The sequence below is a fragment of the Eleutherodactylus coqui genome, chromosome 3, assembly GCF_035609145.1.
Source record: "Eleutherodactylus coqui strain aEleCoq1 chromosome 3, aEleCoq1.hap1, whole genome shotgun sequence".
Lineage (NCBI taxonomy): Eukaryota > Metazoa > Chordata > Amphibia > Anura > Eleutherodactylidae > Eleutherodactylus > Eleutherodactylus coqui.
The window spans coordinates 64,062,711-64,084,589 of NC_089839.1; the positions used below are offsets into that span (position 1 = coordinate 64,062,711).

The following is a 21,879-nucleotide window of genomic DNA, read 5'->3' on the forward strand; positions in this document are numbered from 1 at the left end:
AACAGGGGTATCCATTTTGGGGTGAAAGTCTTCATTCCTATGTGTGCTGTACAAAAAAACTGCTTTTAAATTGATACAAATGCCAAAAAAATGAAAAATTGTAATTTTTTTCCTACTGCTTTGCTTAGAAAAATTGTAGGGTAAAAATACACAGTACACCCCTAATTAATTCGTTAAGGGTCTAGTTTTCAAAATGGGGTCATTTGTTGGGGTTCTCTGTCGTTTTGGCCGCTCAAGGGCTCTACAAGTGGGCAATGGGGCCTAAATCACCTTCATGCTAAATTTCTGTTCTGAAAGCCACCGACTACTTCTTTCATTTTGGGCCCCGTTGTGCATCCAGACAAAAGATTAGGGCCACAATGGGTATGTTTCTGAGCACGGGACAAACAGGGGTATCCATTTTGGGGTGCAAATCTTCATTCATGTGTGTGCTGTACCAAAAAAGCAGTTTTTAAAACGACAGAATTGCCAAAAAAACGAAAATCACATTTTTTTCCTTTTGCTTTGCTGTGGGGTCAAAATGGGCAGCACACCCCTAGATAAATTCGTTAAGGGGTCTAGTTTTCAAAATGGGGTCACTTGTGGGGGTTCTCTTTGGTTTTGGCAGCTCAAGAGCTCTACAAAAGTGCTATGGGTCTAAAACACCTTCAAGCAAAATTTATATTCTGAAAGACACCGACTACTCCTTTCATTTTGGGTCCCGTTAAGCATCCAGACATAAGATTAGGGCCACAATGGGTATGTTTCTGAACACTGGAGAAACGGGGGTATTCATTTTGGGGTGTAAATCCTCATTTTCATTGGCAATATAGGAAAAAAATATGTCTTTAAAATGACATATTTGCAAAACTATGAAATTTTATTTTTTCTCCTCTAAATTGAATTAATTCCTGAAAAAAACTGGTGGGGTCAAAATACTCATGACCCCCCTCAGTGAATACATTAAGGGGTGTAGTTTTTTAAATGGGGTCATTTGGGGGGGGTATCTATTATTCTGACACTCATGAGCCTTTGCAAACTTGGCTTGGTGCAGGAAAACAAAGTGTTCCTCAAAATGCTGAAAAGTAATGTTAAATTTGTACGTCCCATAAATGGTTAAAAAAAAAAAAACACAAAGGTTTTTCAAGTGTGCATTCAGAATAAAGTAAACAGATGGAAATATGTATCTTATCAAAAATTTGTACAGTATGTTTGGACATATTTGAGATATTACGGTTGAAAATGTGAAAAAAATGACAATTTTTTCAAAATTTTTCCAATATTGGTACTTTTAATAAATATACACAAATTCTATCGGTCTCTTTTTACAACCAAAATGAAGTACAACATGTGGCAAAAAAACAATGTCAGAATCACTTGGATATGTAAAGCCTTTACGGAGTTATGCTACGTTGAACGACGCATGTCAGATTTCCAAAATTTGGCTCCGTCACTAAGGCGCAAACAGGCTTTGTCACTAAGGGGTTAATAGAACGACTGAAAGTGGTAGAGCCGTGATGGGAAACCATAAGAAATACAAATACCTCAAATTAAAAATACAAGATAGTCATAAAATAGAACACAAAGCTTTCACTGACCTTTTCTTGACAAATCCACTTGATTTCTATATTGAAGCCAACATCTTCAGGCACAGCCTCTAGCACCTAGAGAGCAAATAATTGTAATCAAGGGTAAAAGGAACATGGCAGAAAATGAGCTAACCAGCAAGTGTATACTTTTTATACTAGATGCAGAATATACAGAACATGGTTTTCCTTCTTTCTTTAGGTAATGAATGCCAACGTAACACCACAAGCATGGGGACAATGGGCATAGCTGTCCCGAGTTCATACTGCCCCTTTAAAATCATTTTCTTGCATGTCTCATGCATTTGATGCCAATGAGACCGTGTTATGCACTGACCTCTGTCTCACAGACTTCTGTGAAAAAAACAGATCACAGATACAAAAGATCTCTGTGCCAAAAGTTGAAGAAGAAAGGTGCTTGGAGGACTACAGCTACAAAACAGTTTGAAACTCTGTTCAGGTTTCTGTCACAGATAGCCATCCATCTCAATGGCTGAAAGCACAACCCAGGTGAAACTGTGAAAGCAACCATAGGCTGCTATTACTAAAGACGGACAAATTTGCAGGCTTTGGTCTCCGTTTTAGCAGGCTTATATTTGATTCTGTAACTTTGGCTATACAGAATGGCACAGCTTGCAGCTTCTGTCTCTGTTTCACTAATAACAGACTGTGGTTCCATCTGGGGGCAGTTTTCAGCCATGCAGATGGAGCCGCCTTGGGATGGAACCCCTGAATGGGGTTCAAAATGCTGTCTAAAAGTAGCCTAAAAGCCCATTTACATGATCGCTCAAAAATCGCCAGAAAGCTACCATTTGAGCGATCATCGTTGCGTCTGAACGTGCGGCCATCGTGCACTGCTAGCTGATCGCTAAATTCAGGCCAACCTAAAAATCGTCATTCGTCAGCAGTTCTCCAGGGGAGTGCTGATAGCATTGTTTCCCATTGGAGAACCAACGATCTGAATGCACATAATATCCCTAGGGCTACTAACTGCATTCAGCTAAGGCTTCATTCGCACACTTAATTGCTATTAAGTAGCTCCCTAATAGTTTATGCAAAATGATCACTCAAAGCCGTCACTCAAACTGTCGCTTGAGCGATCATTGCTCCGTGTAAATGGGCTTTTATTCTGTAACCCTAATTTGCCTTTTTTCTGTACTGAGGATTACAAAGCCGATGACTATGGGGGCATGTTTTGACACCAGAAGTGAATACAGCCATAAATGTAATCTGCACATACACTGTACAAATATGCTTACTAGTATACTGTGTATATAGTGTGGGGTGGTAACATTATGTCCACCGACTTCTATTCTGAAGAGTTAACCTTACCGAATGAAGAGAAGGAAACGGCTGGTTATCAGACACAGAGCATTCATCATCATTGGGGTCTACGGATATTAAACAAATATGAAAAAGAGGTTAGGACAACTTTTTTTTTTTTTTTTTTAAAGCGCAGAAAGAAAAAAAAAAAAAAAAACTACAGGGAAAGGCATTCAAGTCAAGTATAAGCAGAACAGAGAGGAATAAGACTATATAGTGGTACAAAAGTAGGCAATGGTTGCCGATGGGAAAATGTATTATCTGCTCTAGAGTCAGCTCTAAAACTATCTAGAGCGACAATGAAATTTGAAAAACATTATAAAAGTACCTAAAATAATACAAGGCCAATATGGCTGAATATGAGCTCTAATTTAAGCTACAGTTTGCTCCACATACCGCTGTAAATAGAGGGGTATCCTGACAGTAAGCTGATCACAGGCTGTCCTGTTGCAGGTTACCACACAGATTTCAAGTGTTTAATTGAAAAAGGACTCAACTCCTATTGAAATCAACAGTCTGTTTATGTAATGAATTCATATGCCAAGGCTTCCAGAGCGAGAGAAGTCTTAGCAGCCACTCTCTACTCTGTCTAAAAGAGGAGAATCCTGAACAGGGAATATTAGAGTTTCCAAACCAGTTATTCCCCTTAAAGAGGGCCTGTCATGTCCTCAGGTCTGCGGGGCTGCCTGCATAGCTTTGCAGCCATAGCCCCATTGTCATAGCTTTTCTATCCTCTCCACTGTCCCCTTCCTTTCAGAGTCCTATTAGGATCTGTCAAGTGCGTGGTTCCCATTTCTAAATTCCAAAAGGTAAAAATCAGGACGTCCTGGTTAGGCCTCCTGCATACGGGCAGATTTGCATTGCGGACACTGAGGTCACCGGCTTGGCACCAGGTTGAACTCTGCTGCGGGTATCCCGCATGCAGGATCCGACCCGCCCGAGTGCAGGCAGCTTTAGGCTACTAGTTTTAAAACCACACAGGTTCTCTATTCTCAATCTATGTTGTCAGATTTAAATGACGGTGAGCTGTTAGCTGTACAATTCCACTGAAAAACAAACAAATAATTTAGGGTGGAAAAGCTGAAGTGCAACCACAGTATTTTAGTTTTGCTCTAACTGTGACGCCCTCTTATATTTGGGGATGTTGTTGTGTTCAGAATTGGCCAATCACATTTAACCTCATGGTAAATAGTCATAAGTACTCCGCTGCCATTACTTACAGTGATTCTGATTTACCCCATATAAAGTTCAGCTCTTCTAGGAGGATTTTATTGACATTTTCTTGGAAGCCCTTTACGGCTTTTGCTGAAAAATGCAACCAACACATCAAAGGGATCCGATTGGTGAAAGCTATCAGTCAGGAGAAGGGGGCCAAAACATTTACAAGGCGTTACATATACCAGGGAACACAGTAAAGACTGTCAGCAAGAAGTGGACTAAATGTGGCACAACAGTGACATTACCAAGAACTGGACGTCCCTCAAAGACTGACGAAGAGACCAGAAGATGATTCGTCAGGAGGCTGCCAAGAGGCCTACAGCAACATTAAAGGAGCTGCAGGTAATTTCTGGCAAGTACAGGTTGTGTAGCACATGTGACAACCAGCTCCCGTATTCTTCATATGTCTGGGCTGTGGGGTAGGGTGGCAAGATGGAAGCCTTTTCGAACAATGAAAACCATCCAAGCCCAGCTAGGATTTGCCAAAACCTACAAGTCTGCCAAAAGTAGGCAGAAGGTGTTATGTCTGGTGAGACCAAGATTGAACTTTTTAGCCATAATTAAAAGGTATGTTCGGTGTAAAGCCAACACTGTGCATCAAGTGAAGAACACCAGACCGCAGTGAAGATGGTGGAGGCAGCTTTATATTTTGGGGCCGTTTTTCTGCTGCTGGAACTGCAGCTTTAGTCAAGGTGCAGGGAATTATGAACAGTTCTAAATATCAGCCCATTTTGGCACAAAACCTTCAGGCCTCGGCTAAAAATGCTCAAGAGGAAGAGAAATTTCACTTTTTAGAACGACAACGACCCAAAGCACAGCTCCAAATCAACACCAAAAAAATGGCTGTCAGAAGAAAAAAAAAAATTACAGTTTTGGAATGGCCCAGCCAGATCTGAATCCCATTGAAGACCTGTGGGTTGACCTGAAGAGGGCGCTACACACAAGAGGTCCTCGCAATCTGACAGATTTGGAGAGCTTTTACAAGGAAGAGTGGGCAAGGATTGTCAAGTCAAGATGTGCCATGCTGATAGACACCTACCCAAACAGGCTGAATGCTGTCGTAAAGCCAAAGGGTACATCAACAAAGATTTCAGTTTGTTTTTCAATGGAATTGTACAGATCACGGGTCACTGTGGAAATAAATCTGAATGCACTGCGTTTCTGGTTTGCTTTCTAACAGACATTAAGCAGTTAATTTTAAGTTTAGAGGAACAAAAATTGCCATCAGATTCTGCTGTGAACATACCCATACAGGTGAAGCATGCTGGAAAACTTATTTCATCTCTAAAAAGGGTATTACACTCTGAAGACCAAATATTACAAATAATCTTGTAGATAGGATCCCCTTTAAATGGCTAACAAAAACCTGGAAAATAAAAAGCGCAGCCAATAACCACATAGCAAAACTGCAGCAATTTGTGGTTAAAAGTGAGAAGAGTATAGCACAAGTTCACATGAACTATACATGAACCGTTTGCTTTCAGACTTCTACGTACCAGAATGATCTTGTAACTTTAGTGCAGTCACATGAGCAAGCTGGAAAGTAACAAAACAATTGTGAAGAAATTAACTTATATGCAGGAGTTTGACACATTGCGACCAGACCCCATTATGGCCCTTTTACACGGGACGACAGTCTGTTAAACGACTGCACGAGCACCGACGTCACCGCTAAGGTTATTAGCGCTTGTGCAGAGCGTTTAGGCTGGGTCCACACGGGAGCCGATTTCCAGCAGAATTTTTCACAGCGAGCATGTCGCTGCAGATCTGCCACTGAAAGTCGGTCTCCAAACCTGCACAGTTTGTTGTAGGTTTTAGTGCGGATTCCCGTGCGGTATTCCCCCCCCCCCCCCTCCTCATTAAGAGATTAATTGATCAGCAGAGACAGCAATAAAATTGGCATGCTGTGGAATTGAATTCCGCACCACAATTCAATTTCCACACCAGTTTTGTGTGGATTAGTTCCACACCTTGTGGATGAGATTTTCAAAATCTTGCCCACTTTGCTGCTACTGAGAATGCCGCAGAATTTCCGTGCGGAGGGTTGCACGGAAATTTCACGGGAATTACGCCCCGTGTGGACCCCACCTTACATTGACAGACTTAGCCCCTAGATCGCGGTCTTCTCGCTCAGCGGTTCATCTTCTATGAAGCGCTGACCGAGGAGCATTTACACGGAAATAATTTTTTTTGCATTTATACTGCACAATTATCACTCAAGTTTGTCCGTTTGAACGAACTTTGAACGATAATCGTTACGTGTAAATGGGCCATTAGCTTCTAGCAAGCAGCAATGATTAGCTGAATATAGACTAATAAAGAGATGCAATCAACAGCATTTCATGGTGACTATGTGTAAAGTAAGGTATATGTGCACATCTACTTGTATCAGTCTAAGTATACATCATGTTAGAGCCCTGCGTTCGGCGTATATATTGGGAGGTTTTCCCAGCATATAATGCCAAACCTATCCATAGAACTTCACTCTCAGACAGAGACCAAAATTGTCACTTTGGCCTCTGTGCAGTAAATATACTTTTTCTGTAGAGAAAATTAAAGTCAATTATGCCTTTCTATACACATATAGAAACAAAAGATCTGGTACCGTGTTAGCCAGTAGAGCAAAATGGGATTGTTCCCAGCAAGAAAAACCACGTAATCTTGTAGATATTATACCTTTAATGGCTAACAAAAATACATGATGTTACAGCGAGCTTCCAAACCTCTCGGGCTCTTCTTCAGGCTAAAATGGAATAGATCGGAAGAGGCATGAATATTTATACACACATTTATGACAATGCACAGACATGGATGTGATTGGTTTGCAATAACATATATTGGTCTTTGCCTTGTCATAAGTGTGTATAAATATTCAAGCCTCTTCCGATCTATTCCATTTTAGCCTAAAGAAGCCGAGAGGTTCGCAAGCTTGCTATAACATCATGTATTTTTGTTAGCCATTAAAATGTATAATACCTACAAGATTATTTGGTTTCTCTTGCTGGGAACAATCCCATTTTTCTATACAGAGGCATCCCATAGGGGGAAAAAAAACATGTGATTATATATATTTATTTATTCTCTCAAGCATGCGAGTTAACTACCAAAACATGCCACTGTATGCCTATACCACAACACGTCCATCAGACGTACACCACGTCGGGGAATTACATAATTAGTAACATAGCATGTTAGGCTGAAGGGAGACAATGTCCATCTAGTTGAGCCTGTTTTCACCCCTATTGATCTCAATGTGTTTGTATTATATTCGCAGGTCTGTGTTTTGCATGCGCAGATCAGTTGCACAACCCCCCCCCCCCCCAAAAAAAAAAAAAACGCAACACGCTCTATTTTGTGTACACTTGCGCAGCGCAAGAGTCCATTGAAAGCAATGGGCTTGCGCAAATGCACCGCGAATATACAGGAAACCTGCGTATTTGTGGGGCATATAGGCACAAAATCAATGAGATTTTGTGCTTTGTGTGCGCAAATGCACTGTGCATTCGTGCACACAAATAACCCCTGGAGCAGCCGAAAAAACACGGGCGCAATCAAAATCCAGGCATGCAACTAAGTCGTGTGTTGTGCAACAGAATTGCGTTTATGCCCGTGTCAATCTAGCCTTAATTTCTGTAGTAGGAAAAGCTAACACTAAGTACAGTTACATGACATCACTGACTATGTTGTTACAAGGCATAAAATTACCTTTAACAGCTGAAGCTGGTCATAGGAGAGATCCTTAACAGGAATCTCAAATAGCTCTACAGATGCTGCATTAACCTTCTGTAGAACATAAGAAAAATTAAGGGTCATTTTGTGAAAAATGATTAGTCGCATTCAACACACACACACACACACACACACACACACACACACACACACACACACGGAAGTATCATAAGCACAAATCAACTCTGTTATTGAGATTCTAAAAGAGACGTTTGTTTCACTTTTCTAAAATTAATGACTTAAGCGTCTCCTTTCCCATACTTTACTATCTCTGCACGGTCAACCGGTTGATGACACAGGACGAGAACGCAGCTGCCGTATTCAGAGGGGTACTCGTCCTGGTGATTCAAATAGAATAGCTGTAATACACAGTTGTAGCCCCACTCTAATAGCATCGATCAAAGCAACCTCTAATCCCCACCGTTTAACTCTTTAACCCTTTCGAATCCACTATCTGACGTCTGAAGACATTATGATTTAAGGCTGTACAGCTTCGATGCTGGAAGACATCTATCAGGGTTCTCTTACTGTATATTGCCAGCCTCTCTGCTGTCAGAGCCTATCCAACGTGTCACCTCATGCAGTACTGGCTTTAGCCAGCAGATAGCGCCATTGTATAATGCCAGAAAAAGAGTAAGCCCCCCAGGAAAACCAGGATACAAAAATTGGATGGGAAAGTGTTAAATAATGCAAAAGAATTAGGGAGCGCCACACACCCACGCACCTCAATCACATCACAGGGAATATCCGTGACACAATCAAAGCCCATACCTAGTATGGACAGACAACTCAAGGTCCACTGAAGGACCCGACGGCGGTCTGCCCATATTTTCTGTTAGGGTATACTTGAGTATGTCCAACAACTGCTGGTATACTATTAGCGCAAAGGCTAATGTACTGGTATAGTTAGATTAAAATGCCAACATAAAGTACCAAAAAAAATTGCACTTACATAAAAGTACACCTAGTCCCCCAAAAAGCAAAGCCTTGTACAGCTATGCAAATTAAGGGAAAAAAAAAAAGTAGTGAGAAGAACTCACCAGAGCACTGTGCCCCCTCAGCTACGTTAGCTCGTTTTTGGGCACTTCCGGCAGCTGAATACAGCCTCATAGAGGCATATAGAAGCTTCCTACACACCTTCAGGAGGCCGTCTTCAGCTGCCGGGAGAACATACATGTATACCCTTTTGTGCAAACAGTTTAAAGCAGCAAAGATTAGAAAAACATGGCTGCCTTCTAAAAAGAAACCTGTCTGCAGATTGGGTGCAGTTTTGCAGGTCTACCCCATTTACTTGAATGATGCTGCAAAATACCAGACAGCCCATGGACGGGTGTGGATTGGTTTCTGAAACCACTTAATTTCCTACTTTTATTTCATCGTATTTTGTCTCCTACTGCAATCTAAATTAAGAACTAAGACAATTCTACTATATGTGGCCCAGGAGATCAGCAATTTCCCCATTCCTGCATTAGAAAATGATAAATTGTTATCTTGCCCTCCTCTGCCTGCTAAATCAAAATGGAAGTGATCAGATGGAGACTAAATCCTATCCGCTCTTCAGGATTTCTATAAAACCAGTTGCTAAAAGAACCTGCAGGAACTCCTTTTTTAGGTCTAGTGCGGTCCTAGTCCTATGTGGTCCTAGTCCTGTGCACTTTGGTCAGTTCTGCAAACTGTCCGTATAATTAGTGGTTTGTATGATACTAAGCAGGCACTGGCAGGGTTATCGCTAGAGAGGCAACGTGAAGAGTAAATACATTTACCTTTTTCATAGATATACAGCATGTAAGATCATGATAGATCACTGGAACGTGATCTTTGGAAAGATGGACATCAAACTCAACAAACGCTGCACCCTAAGATGGAAGGAGAAAAAAAAAAATCTGCCTTGAATTCTCCAATTATGTAATAGGACTACATATTATTAAAGAAGCACTCCAGCGAACACACATTTTTCCATCCCTGCAACTTTCACCCGATAGCCTGTCACACTCTGGACCGTCTCCTATGTATACTACAGTCACTTCAATGCAGTGCACCCTCTTGTCTTGATTTCTCGATATCCCCCTGCTTTGGGCAGGCTCACACGAGCGTAATTTAATTGCGTATTACTTCTGCATAATACGCGGTGAATGGATCCAATGAAAGTACAATGATTTTCATTGATCCACTGACATTTGCGTACATACATTGCGTATAATACGCATGTAAAAAGAACGCAGCATGTTCTAGATTACTGTGTATTACTCACAATAGAGCCCTATTGTTCTCTATGGGTGCATAATAAACGCTGTACATACACAATTGCATTGCATAAGTGCAGTGTTTATATGCACCGTTGCCAAATTAAAAAAAAATAAAAAAATCAGGAAGACTGCGCATGACAGCGTGCATGCGATACGCCAACTCATGCAGCATTCTACACATACACTTGCGAGTCTGCCCATTCTCTTTCACTACGCTGTGCTGGCAATCCCATGACGCACAGCATCACGTGACCTGCTGGAGGCAGTGTCATCTCTGCCTGCTAGGAAGAAAATGTAATCATTATCTTCTATATTTACCTACAAAAGCTGAAAGCAATAAGTATACAGTCATGGAGAGTAAACTTATCTCCTTCATTATAGTTGTGACAGAAGCCTCTAATCATCACCAGTAACTGTGATGTACTATTCTCACCCGTGTACTGCCAAGTACAGGCTCGTTGCAGAATGGATGCTGTTCAATGCGATTTGCACCCAACATTCTCAGGCGCAACTTGCAGCATGGCAGTAAGCCTTTGGCTGGCCACGGCCATTACTTAACGGTTATACAAAAGTTGATCCCGTTCCCCCACTTCCTGACCCAACAGAATGACTAACTGCCAGCATGCACGCACGCACGCACGCACGCACGCACGCACGCACGCACGCACGCACGCACGCACACTCTTATGGAAACGGCAAGAAAGAAAAAAAAAATGATGAAATCTTACATGGTTGGCAGCACTTTTTAATGAGGCCACAGTGTTTTCTCGGATTTTAGCCATTCTACCGAAACAAACAGTGAGTTAAAAATAAAAGCAGTAACACGCCATCTACCTGTAGTAGAAAAACAACAATGATCATGCTGTGGATTTTCAAATCTGCACTATATTCATTTTGCAGACATGCCATGGTGTTGACTTCTTCAAAAAGGTAAAGATGTTATAGGGATGAAATCCACAGTGAACCAGCATAGGTAATCGAGATGAGCAAACCTACTCGGCCACGCCTCTTTTTCGCACGAGCGCCGCGATTTTCGAGTACTTCCGTACTCGGGCGAAAAGATTCGGGGGGCGCCGTGGGTGAGTGGGGGGGTGAGGGAGAGAGAGAGGGTTCCCCGCTGCTACCCCCGCTCCGTCACGCCTCCCCCCAAACCCCCTGAATCTTTTCACCAGAGTACGGAAGTAATTACTCGAAACGAGGATATTCGCTCATCTCTAATAGGTAACATTGTGGATTTGGAATGGGAAATTACACATGATTTCCGAATACTGCATCAGACACAAAAAAGGAACAAATACAACAATTTTCTTCTGTTCCATCAAACTCACTTGGCAGTTGTGGTAGAATTGCCAGCTCCTCTATGTCCAACATCAAGTGGAGTTCGTGGTTTCCAGTACTTGCAGAAAGAGCTTCTCATGTCACATGAATAACCTAGTATTGGCTTTATGATAATAAAGTCAACTACAATAAAACAAAAAATGTACACCGTAATCAACTAGTTGGAATATTTAATTCAGCTTAACAAAAACGACATCTCATGTAATGCTGGTTACATTTGTTCACAAGCTGCTACTCAGTAACTGAAAATGATGGGATAGAGTTCCTGTAAAATCACAGAGAAATAGGAAAACAATATAAAAGGCTCGTACTGCCAGGATGCCTGTGCACACTGCGGCGATTCGCTGTAACCGCATGCGGATCACCACTAATAGCTAGGTGGTACATGGGCTTAAATGGCAAGCCCTGGGGCTGACCAGCAATTAACAGTGATCAGGATGTAATTTAGGGCCGATTTAGACAACGAATTTAGCTTTAAAAAAAAAAGGCAATGGGAGGTACACACACAGCATAGTGCAGCAAGCCATGCCATGCCATTTCCATAACTTGGGGGCTACAGAAATAGCATAACGCACTAAGATACACTGATCTCGAATCTCCCATTGATTTCTGTGGGAGTTACGGAAACAGAGTAGCCCACTTGCGCTCAGCTATTTGTCCAAAATGAAAACACCCCAGTAATCCATTGTTTGATGAGAAGCATTGAATTTGATACCTAGCTTCTTTCTGTACAATTCTTGATAAGCAAAGATCTACAAGTAAAATAAGATATGAGCAAGTTTGTGGCTCAGCTCCATTGAGCTGAATAAGACTAAGCTTGCAGCACCATTCTGGGCCACAGGATGACGTATGGAGCTGTGCTAGTTCCCGTGCACTGCGGCTCTCGTAAACAGCTGATTGCCAGGGGCGCTGGGATTTGGACTCTCACCAATCTGACATTGATAGGCCATCAATGTAAAAGTCTGAGAATGATCCCTTTAATGCATGGATTCAGACCCCTTGGAGTTCAATAATCTCAGGACCAACTATTCCTGTATTATTGAACTAGCTGGCAGATTACTTGACAATCTGTTCCTTCTTTTAGAATGGTAATTATGTCACACTGTAAAATTGTGTGGGCTCAGTGTTTCATTTACTCATCTCAGTGTAGGCGGGTGGTGTGAAATTTCAGATTTTTTTCCAATTTTATTTTATTTCCCACGGAAAAGATGCCCAGAAAAAAAAAAAATACTTGCAAGCTTTGTTTAATCTGTAACCCATTTAAAGAAAAGAATAAAAAGCTTACCTCTAACTTTCCCCAAAGTGTGCCTGGCATTTCTACTCATGATGGGGAGTGTGATAATGCCATTGCTTTTCCCTGTCTCCATGATGGTGGATGACAGGAAGCAGGCGGTGCCCACATGTCCGGGGAGTGTATCACCTTGCACCACAGCCTCGCTCAGGTCTTCCTGCAAGTACACAAACAGATAAATGTACCGTTATATAAGCCGGCAAATGTAACCCAAATATATATTTTTTAAACGGTTTACTGAAACAATTGTCTAAACATAGTTCTTCTAACAAGTGCAGAATCATACTAGACTTGAAATACAAGGTTACCATTTCAGAATATATAAATATAGTCCCACATACCAATACACGTGGGTGATTTATCAGGTAATAATGCTGCATTTACAGGGGACGACTTGTCTAAACGAGCGGGTGACGTCACCGCCAGTTGTTTGCCCTCATTCAGAACGTTTAGACAGCAAGATCACCACTGAGAATCGCTCACTTCTCGATCAGTGCTTCACATCCTACAGGAAACGCTGAGCGTTTAGACACAGCGAGAATTGAGCGAACCAGAAAGGATTGTAATGTTGGCTGAAAGGGAGCGAAAAGCGCACAATGGCTTTACATTTAGACGTAATGTTTACTGCGCGTTTTTGTTCGTTTGACTGAATTTTGTGCAACAATTGTTCCGTGTAAATAGCCCTTAAAACAAATTCCATATCCACTTACAACCTCAAGTTGTAGTCAGCAGAGATCCCAAAGCCCTTGGAGATAGCCATGTCAAATAGTCGTCCCATGTAAAAGTGATCTTAAACTGCAGTTTTGTATATACGGTCATATATAGAATCTGCAGAAGACAAACTGCAACATTTTTAAGCTAAAACTTATAGCAAAAATGATCAGTCCAAAGTACATGCATTGAAGTAGAAAAAAAAAAAAACTTGTGTCCACCCAAAGCCCTTAAAGCAGAAGGTTGTCCCAGAAGGCTACAAATTAAATATTCTAGCTACATAATTACTCACTTCGAAAAAGTCAAAAAGCAGTTCCAAATTATCAGGTTCCATGGTATGTATACTGAATTCAGTCCATCTGTCAGGCTGGAGTGCATATCCACATTCTGGCTGTGAGTGGCGAGACTTAAATTCAGTATTGCTTATTAAGGAGATATCCAACGTGCTAGCCATCTTTGGGAGAAGAACTGGGGAAGGCTTTTCTGTCTCTTCATCTTCACCCTCTTCTTCAAGGCCGACAAGTGTTAACTTCACCCTGCCCACACAAGATAGTATATTAGTCTAAAGACTACATCTTGGGATACATGTAATAATAGATGACCTAGTAGAGTTTAATATTCTCTGTAAATTGTGGCTGTCTACTCTTTGTAACACTCCACTAAGTCATGCATACAGTGAGCTTAAAAAAAGACAACAAAAGGTCAAAAACCTTGCCTTCAAAAAGCTTAAAATAATAAAACCACGCAGTACTGAGCTTTACTTTCTAAGAAAGAATTCCATGCACTGATGGGTAACAAAAGTCCCCTTAAAAAAAAAGGAAGGGGACATAAATCGGCGGACGTGCTTAGATGCGTTTAGATTACTTATTATACGTAAATATTAGAAATTACGCAGTGTCTGAAGTTAAATGGACCTATAACAGCCCACTATAGTCCTATGCTTCATTCAATATCCAAGTTCTAGCAGAAACTCAGCAGAATAAGACTGCTTCCTAGGAGTTTCAATTTTCTTTCCAAATACCCTCAAAAAGCTGGATGTCATTACTTGTCTACATGTAAAACACCCAAGTTACTCAAAAACATAAAGTGGCACCAAAACCATTTAAAGAAGTTATCCGGTATTTAACTATTAACAGCCTATCAATATCAGATCTGTGGGGGGGCCGACCTATCTTCTATGGTCTATGACCATCACACCCATCGGTCACATGGAACAGAGCTGCAATACCAGGCACCACATAAGCCCTGTAGCTGCAACTGGTATACAATGAGTGCTGCAGCCCCTTCAAACAGTTGAAGCCTGAACCTGGACCCCCACTGATTGATCAATAATTAAGTCCCAGATAACCTCTTTAACTAGTTTACCTTCCAGAGTGTTTAAATGCCATGTCCAGCTCTGCAACCATTTTTTTTAAAATTATTTAAAATTTATTAATTAAGACTATTGCAAAGTTGCATAATTTTTCCTTTTAGGTGCACTGGAGCATTATAGGTTCAAAATGGACACACCATATAAACATTACACTGAATATCCAGGCAATGATTATTTGGGTAGGAGTCAGCTAACCCCACAAAAGTCTCTTAGGCCACTTTCACACAAAAGCAACTTTGCATCCTTTTTACATACGAGTGTCCTGACCTGAAAGCAAGTCTAAAGATCCAAACTCACAGAATCATAGCTCCCTATAACCCAGCGTTTGGCTCAGTAGACCCACAGTTGGGCTGGGAAACTTGTATGCAACACTTGTGTGGAAACAGCCTTAGGGCAAATTCATAAATGGCACATTTGTTGCAGAAATTTCTGAGATTGTCCCATTCATGCAAATGGGGTTTGCAGAAAACCATGTGCTTGCTACAGCAACAACCCCATTCACATGCAACAGATTTCCAGCCACACAAAGTTCTGCAACATGCGAATTCGCCCCTAAACTTGGAGCTGCAAAATTCTGGAGGGGCTCTCTGGTGGGCTGCACGCAGCGATGTAATCTTCCATATACATATAGAGAAGGAAGAATAGAACATAGTGCTGTGATGCTGAATGATATGACTGACAATTAGAGAAAGCCAACCAGGAGAACTCCCCAAGATGTTTACATCACACAACCCAGTACAAGTAAGACATTGTGAGGTAGGCCCAAGCACAAAGAAAATGAACTTTGCAAATTACTCATTTAATTAAATAAACCAAAATTCACGTGTCTTTGGAATTTAGCGCCATAACTTCTCATCGAAATCCACACTATTTGCATCCGGTGAGAAATGCTTATATTGTATATTGGGGTATGTAATGCTGTTTGTACAGTTAGAGTTGTGCTCCACCGTATTTTTTTTTTTTCTAAATCGATGCATTCAAAGTCCTATAACTTTTGTATTTTTCCATGGACAGAGCTCTGCGAGGGCTTATTTTTTGCGAGACGAGCTGTAGTTTTTATTGGTACCATTTTGGGGTACATACGACTTTTTTGATCACTTTTATTGTGCTTTTTGGGAGGCAAAAGGCTAAAAAAAATGGATTATACCTACCTGATAATCAGGTTTCCAGTAGTCTCCACGACAGCACCAATTGAGATTGCCTCCTCCTGATAGGACAGGAACAAACAGAGGTTAAAAGCTCCCCCCCTTCCCCAGTGGATTCTAACGAATTGCCGGGGTAGGAGCTCAACTTAAAATTTTTTATTTTTTTTAAAATAAAATTATATTATAATATATATATATATATATATATATATATATATATATATATATATATATATATATCTTTATATTATATAGTTTCTTTTCTATCAATTTAGGGATGGAAGGTACGGGTGCTGTCGTGGAGACTACTGGAAACCTGATTATCAGGTAGGTATAATCCATTTTTTCCCCCAGTCGTCTCCACGACAGCACCAATTGAGACGTACCAACTAAAGTTTCCCTAGGGTGGGATTGCTGCCGAGAGGACTTTGCGGCCGAAGGCCCTGTCCTCGTCCTGCTGCACTTTTACCCTATAGTGTTTAACAAACATGTGGGGTTTCTTCCAGGCTGCGGCTTTGCATATCTGCTCGACCGAAGCTGAGCTATGTTCGGCCCATGAGGATGCTACTGCCCTTGTAGAATGGGCTTTAAGAGCTAAGGGGATTTCCTTCCCGAGGGCCTTATAGGACTCTGATGGCCAGGTGGATCTACCTGGCTATGGAGCTTTTTGCTGCTTTGCTCCCTTTATTTGGGCCACTGAACTGGATGAACAAGTTGTCGTCCCGCTTCCAGTGGCTTGTCGCCTCTATGTAGCCTAGGACTGCTCTCCTAACGTCCAGGCAGTTGAGGGTTTTTTTCTTCCTCGTTTTTAGGTTTACTAAAATTTGAGGGGATTATTATGTCCTGGGACCTATGAAAATGTGATCCTACTTTTGGCATAAACGCCGGGTCCGTTTTAAGTACTAATTCGGTGGCCGAGATTTTCAGGAACGGGTGGCGAATGGACAAGGCCTACAGCTCGCTAGCCCGTCTTGCGGAGGTGATGGCTACTAAGAAAATGGTCTTAATCGTAAGCATTTTTATGGGTAGTGCTTCGATCGGCTCGAATGGTACCGTTGTCATGGCCCCTAGGGCCCAGTTAAGGTTCCAGTCTGGAAAAAGATTTATGGGCCCAGGCCGTAATCTAGTTGCTGCTGCTAGGAACCTGTTGACCCATCTGTTGTCTGAGAACTTTGTGTCACATATGGCGCTAAGGGCTGTGACCTGGAACTTCAGGGTGCTTGGAGGGAGGCCCGTCTCTAGGCCCCTCTGCAAGAACTCTAAGATTAGAGGGATGTCCGGGATAGAATCCCCGCGATCCCTTCCCTGTCACCATGAGGAGACCCTTCTCCAACTTTCTGGTAGATAAGGTGGGTAGTCTTTTTTCTGCTGGATGTTAACGTTTCTACTCCTCTCTCTGAGAATCCCTTCTCTTTTGGTGAGGATTCCTCAAGAGCCATGCTGTTAAGTGGAGCCTGTCTAGGCTCAGATGGCTCAGTGGGCCCTGCGATAGAAGACCTGTCCAGGTAGGGAAGATAACTGGGTCCTGGACACTCAGTTGCTACAAGACCGAACCAGCTTCTTTTGGCCCAGAAGGGGGTCACCAGGATTAGTGTGCATACCTGGGTTCTGAAATATTGTAAGACTCTGGGGATTAATGGTATAGGGGGGGAAGGCGTACACCAGCCCTTCTCCCCAGTCTTGGCCTAGGGCGTCTACTGCTGTCGGACGATCTCCTGGCCGGAGGGAGAAGAAATTGCTTACTTTGGCATTTTTCCCTGGTTGCGAACAGGTCCAATTGTGGGGTCCCCCACTGATTGATCAGGATTCTGAATGCTTTCAGGGAGAGAGACCATTCTCCTGGGTCTATTTGCCTCCTGCTGAGAAAGGCCGCTTTTGGTTTAGCGTCCCCTTCAAGTGGGTTGCCGTGATCGCCCTGTGATTTGAGGACTGTTCTTTTGTTCTTTGAGGTCATGGGCCCTGAAAGAACTGGTTCCCCACGTGCGCTCCCCATCCCCAGGCGCTTGCATCCGTTGTGATGCGAGTGGCTGGGTTTTGTAGCCAATGAACCCCTCTCCGCGGGTTCTCTGGGGATGCCCACCAACGCAGGCATGTTTTCGCCGCGCTTGGAATGTACATTCTTGTCCCTAGAGAGGACCGCTTTTTGTCCCACGTCGATAGGACTGAGGCTTGCAGGGCTCTGGTGTGAGCCTGGGCCCATGCCACTCCTGGAATGCCTGAAATCAAGCTTCCCAGGAGAGACCTGGCTTCCCGAATTGTGCATAATGGTCTCCGTAAAAAGGTTTTGACTAGCAGTCGGATTTTTTGTATTCTCTCCTCGGTTAGGCAGGAGCCTTGCGATTCTGAGTCGAGCGTTATACCCAGAAACGTTTTCTGTTTGTCGGGATCTAGGCTGGATTTTTCCCAGTTTATGATCCGTCCCAAGGATTGGGGAAGTTCTAGCACTATCCTCAGGTGTTTTCGTTAGGAGTTCTCTGGACTCTGCTATTATTTGGACCGACTTCTTCCTCAGGTAGGCGGCTACCTCCGCCATAATTTTGGTGAAGATTCTGGGTGCTGAGGAGATCCCGAAGGGCAGGCATCTGCATTGATGGTGCTCTATTCCTTTGCCCATATCCACTGTGAGCCTTAGGTATTTCCGGGACCCCTCGTGGATCGGTACGTGGAAATAAGCATCCTTTAAATCGATGGATGCCCTGTAGGCTCCTTTGGGAATCAACTTTATCGTTGAGGAGATGGACTACATCTTGAATTTTCTGTATCTGATGCAGGTGTTCAGAGGTTTCAGGTTCACTATCATCCGCTGTTTCCCACAGGGTTTCCTTGCTAGGAAGAGCCTGGAATAATGGCCCTGGGTCTCCTCGTTTTGCGGTACGGGGGATATTGCATTTAGTTGTTGCAGGTCCCCAACGGTTTGCCTTAGTAGGTGTAACTGTTTGGAGCCTCCCGTGATAATGAATTTTCTTCTGGGGAGGGACACCAGTTCTATCCGGTATTCCTGCTGTAAGATCTTTGGGATCCATGGGCCTTCGGAAATCGTGGCCCCTTGATCCACAAAGCCCTCCAGCCTTGCCCCTACGGGGATGGCGTCAGGGTCTCTGATTTGGCTCCCCCTGGTGGGGGTAAAAGAGGATATTCCTTCCTCTGCCCCCCTTGGGGTAACTCCAGCGGCCTGTCTTGCCCCTGCCTCGGTAGGTCTCTGGCTGTTGCCTTGGGGCCCGGAAGGTGGTCTTCCCTCTCTGTGGCTTTTCTTCCGGGGTTTTTGGGGCGCATAGCTTATTTTTGACCACGATTTCAGCCATAACACTCTTCTGGCTGAGTTAGACCGGGCTGTAGCTGTCGCCGAGAGTTTGACAGCTTCGGCCGCGGCGTCCGCTAGGAAATTTGTTGCCATACGCAGGATCGGAAGGGAATTTAGGATCTGTTCCCTCGGCGTCTTATTGGTTAGGTGTAGCTGTTCTAGCCGTACCCCCAGAGTTCGCGCCACACAAGTGGCTGCGATCCCTGGCCTAAGTCGGTTTGCCGCTGCCTCCCATGATTTCTTTAGAAGGCCCTCAGCTTTGCGATCCATGGGATCTTTTAACTGTGCGGCGTCCTCCACTCTTTTTGGATTATTTTGGTGATATTCTCGTGGGCAGGGAAGGTATGCTTGCGCCTCTCCCCTAGTCCCCCAAATATCTCATCTTGTGGGGTACGTGGTTCTCTGGGCTCTTCCATTTTTAGTGTAGCCCTGACTGACTTAATCAATTCCATTAAGTCGTCCTGATGGAATAAGTATTTTTTGTAGTCCTCCTAATCTGAGGACTCCTCAGCCGCCTGTTCCTCTTGCTCCGACCGATGGAACTCTCTGAGTCGGAAGGCTCGTCAGGAACATACGCCCTTTTCTGGTGTTTCGCTGGCAGCGCCAGCTGTGACGTTAGGGCTGATCTACCTCTTATTTCAACAGCTTCCTAACGTCCTCCTGATTCCTCTTTAACTAGCCTAGCTACGCATGCCTTGCATAGAGGCCTCTGGTACGTAGCTGGCAGTTTTATCCCGCAATCCGCGCATTTTCTGAGTTTTGTTCTGGGGGTGATGTCTTTTTATATCCCCCTGACAAATAAAACATTTTTTGTGGGTAAATATGCAATTTTCCATACACAATACACTGGATATTTGCATTGTATTTTTTGCGGGTAAATATGCAATTTTCCATACACAATGCACTGGATAATTGCATTGTATTTTTTGCGGGTAAATATGCAATTTTCCATACACAATACACTGGATATTTGCATTGTATTTTTTGCGGGTAAATATGCAATTTTCCATACACAATACACTGGATAATTGCATTGTATTTTTTGCCGCTCTGGCTACTTACGGCCGCTGAGGTTTCAGCTGTCTCTGGGGCTGGAGCACTCATTACTATACCGATGCTGCAGACACCCTGCGACCTGTAGTGCTGGTTTGTTCTGGCTTCTCTCAGGTTCCTATTTTTTTTTTAAATTTTCGCGCTCCTGCGCTAAGCCCCGCCCCCTCCACTCCTGATGCAGATGCGATGACGTCATCGCGCTGGACATGTGACGCGGCGCCCCGCCCCCCGCCGTCGGAGGGCTTCCTGGAGCGCCGCGCTGTAACTTCTGCAGGGAGGACGAGGGGGACTGAGGCTCCCGCTTTGTACCCCCCATGGGCCGCCGCGGGAGGAACCTGGCCCGGGGGTTATCACCCCATGTGGCGTCCCGGGAGTCGTCTGGCTGGGAAGGGAGGACAGGGTGAGCCACTGCCTTCCGATCCGCCTGTAAGTAATCCTGGCTGGCTTCTCCACCAGCTCCTCTCAGAGATCCTGCCTCCTGGCAGGACAGGAAGACACTGAGGACCTCTCAGTTTGTTCCTGTCCTATCAGGAGGAGGCAATCTCAATTGGTGCTGTCGTGGAGACGACTGGGGGAAATTAGCCTTTTGCCTCCTTTTTTTTACGCTTTTTGCCATGCAGGATAAAAAGCACGTGCAACTTATTGTACGCGTTGTTAGGGACACGACGATACCAAATATATGGAATTTTAATGTTTTTATGCTTATATGAGAAGGCACAAAAAAGGTTTTTTCCCTTCACATTTCTCTTTTTTGTACATTTTTATTTATTTTTACACTATTTGTGTCCCTGTGGGGGACTTGAAACACAGCACCGATGATCGCTATGATAAGGCAATGCAGGACTTCTCTCCTGCAATGCCTTATTGCTTATTACAGCGATCATAGGCAATGGTAATACAGGACGCCTGTAGGTGGCGTCCTGTTACCATGGCAACCAGCCGGGCTCTCTGCACTTATATTGCAAAAGCCTGATAGTGTCTACATAGATCGCGGCAGGGAAGGGGTTAACAGCTGGGGGTCGCATCTCTGATGCACCCCCACTGTTGCAGCGGGAGTTCGGCTATCGGTGACAGCTGGTTCCCGCTGCCAGACAGCGCAAGATCTCTCCTGATCTCGCACTATCCCCAGGACGTAAGTTTACGCCCTGTTGCGGGAAGTACCCTGGTGCCAGGATGTAAACAAAAAAAAAAAAAAAACACGCTCATGTGAATGGACCCATTGAAAAGAATGGGTTCCATATTTGTGCGAGTTTTATACATCTACACAAAACTCGCGCAAGTTTCTCGCCGGTGAATGCGCCCCTACTCATACCAAGGCAGCGTGGAGCGTTACTACAGTACGTAATTTGAGTTCTTATCTAGAGCTTTGAAAAAAGAGCATCAAAAATCTATTGAGGCATATATAACACCAGGATTGCATCTACCATAGTTTATTGCTACTTCTCGAACTTGAATACTAGCAAAAAAATGCTTGGCAAATCAGTTAAGTGAAACTGAAAATTCCCCTTTTTCCTTTTCAGACACCTGCTGTAGTTGTGGGAAAAAAACGTCAGGGCAGCTTGATGAGTTTACCATCCGTGAACACCG

The 21,879-nt window shown here is 43.4% G+C and overlaps 1 protein-coding gene across 2 annotated transcripts in view; it reads right to left on the reverse strand.

Moving 5' to 3' along the window:
• Positions 1-21,879, reverse strand: part of GPCPD1 (glycerophosphocholine phosphodiesterase 1) — an 80,972-nt gene that overhangs the window by 19,568 nt on the left and 39,525 nt on the right. For both annotated transcript variants that reach the window (XM_066595669.1, XM_066595667.1), the window contains exons 8-16: positions 13,714-13,957; positions 12,705-12,867; positions 11,410-11,542; positions 10,810-10,864; positions 9,599-9,691; positions 7,812-7,889; positions 5,603-5,642; positions 2,898-2,956; positions 1,578-1,643 (exon numbers count right to left, since the gene is read on the reverse strand). In XM_066595669.1, coding sequence (XP_066451766.1) covers positions 1,578-1,643; positions 2,898-2,956; positions 5,603-5,642; positions 7,812-7,889; positions 9,599-9,691; positions 10,810-10,864; positions 11,410-11,542; positions 12,705-12,867; positions 13,714-13,957 — 931 coding nt within the window. The remainder of the gene's footprint in view (positions 1-1,577; positions 1,644-2,897; positions 2,957-5,602; positions 5,643-7,811; positions 7,890-9,598; positions 9,692-10,809; positions 10,865-11,409; positions 11,543-12,704; positions 12,868-13,713; positions 13,958-21,879) is intronic.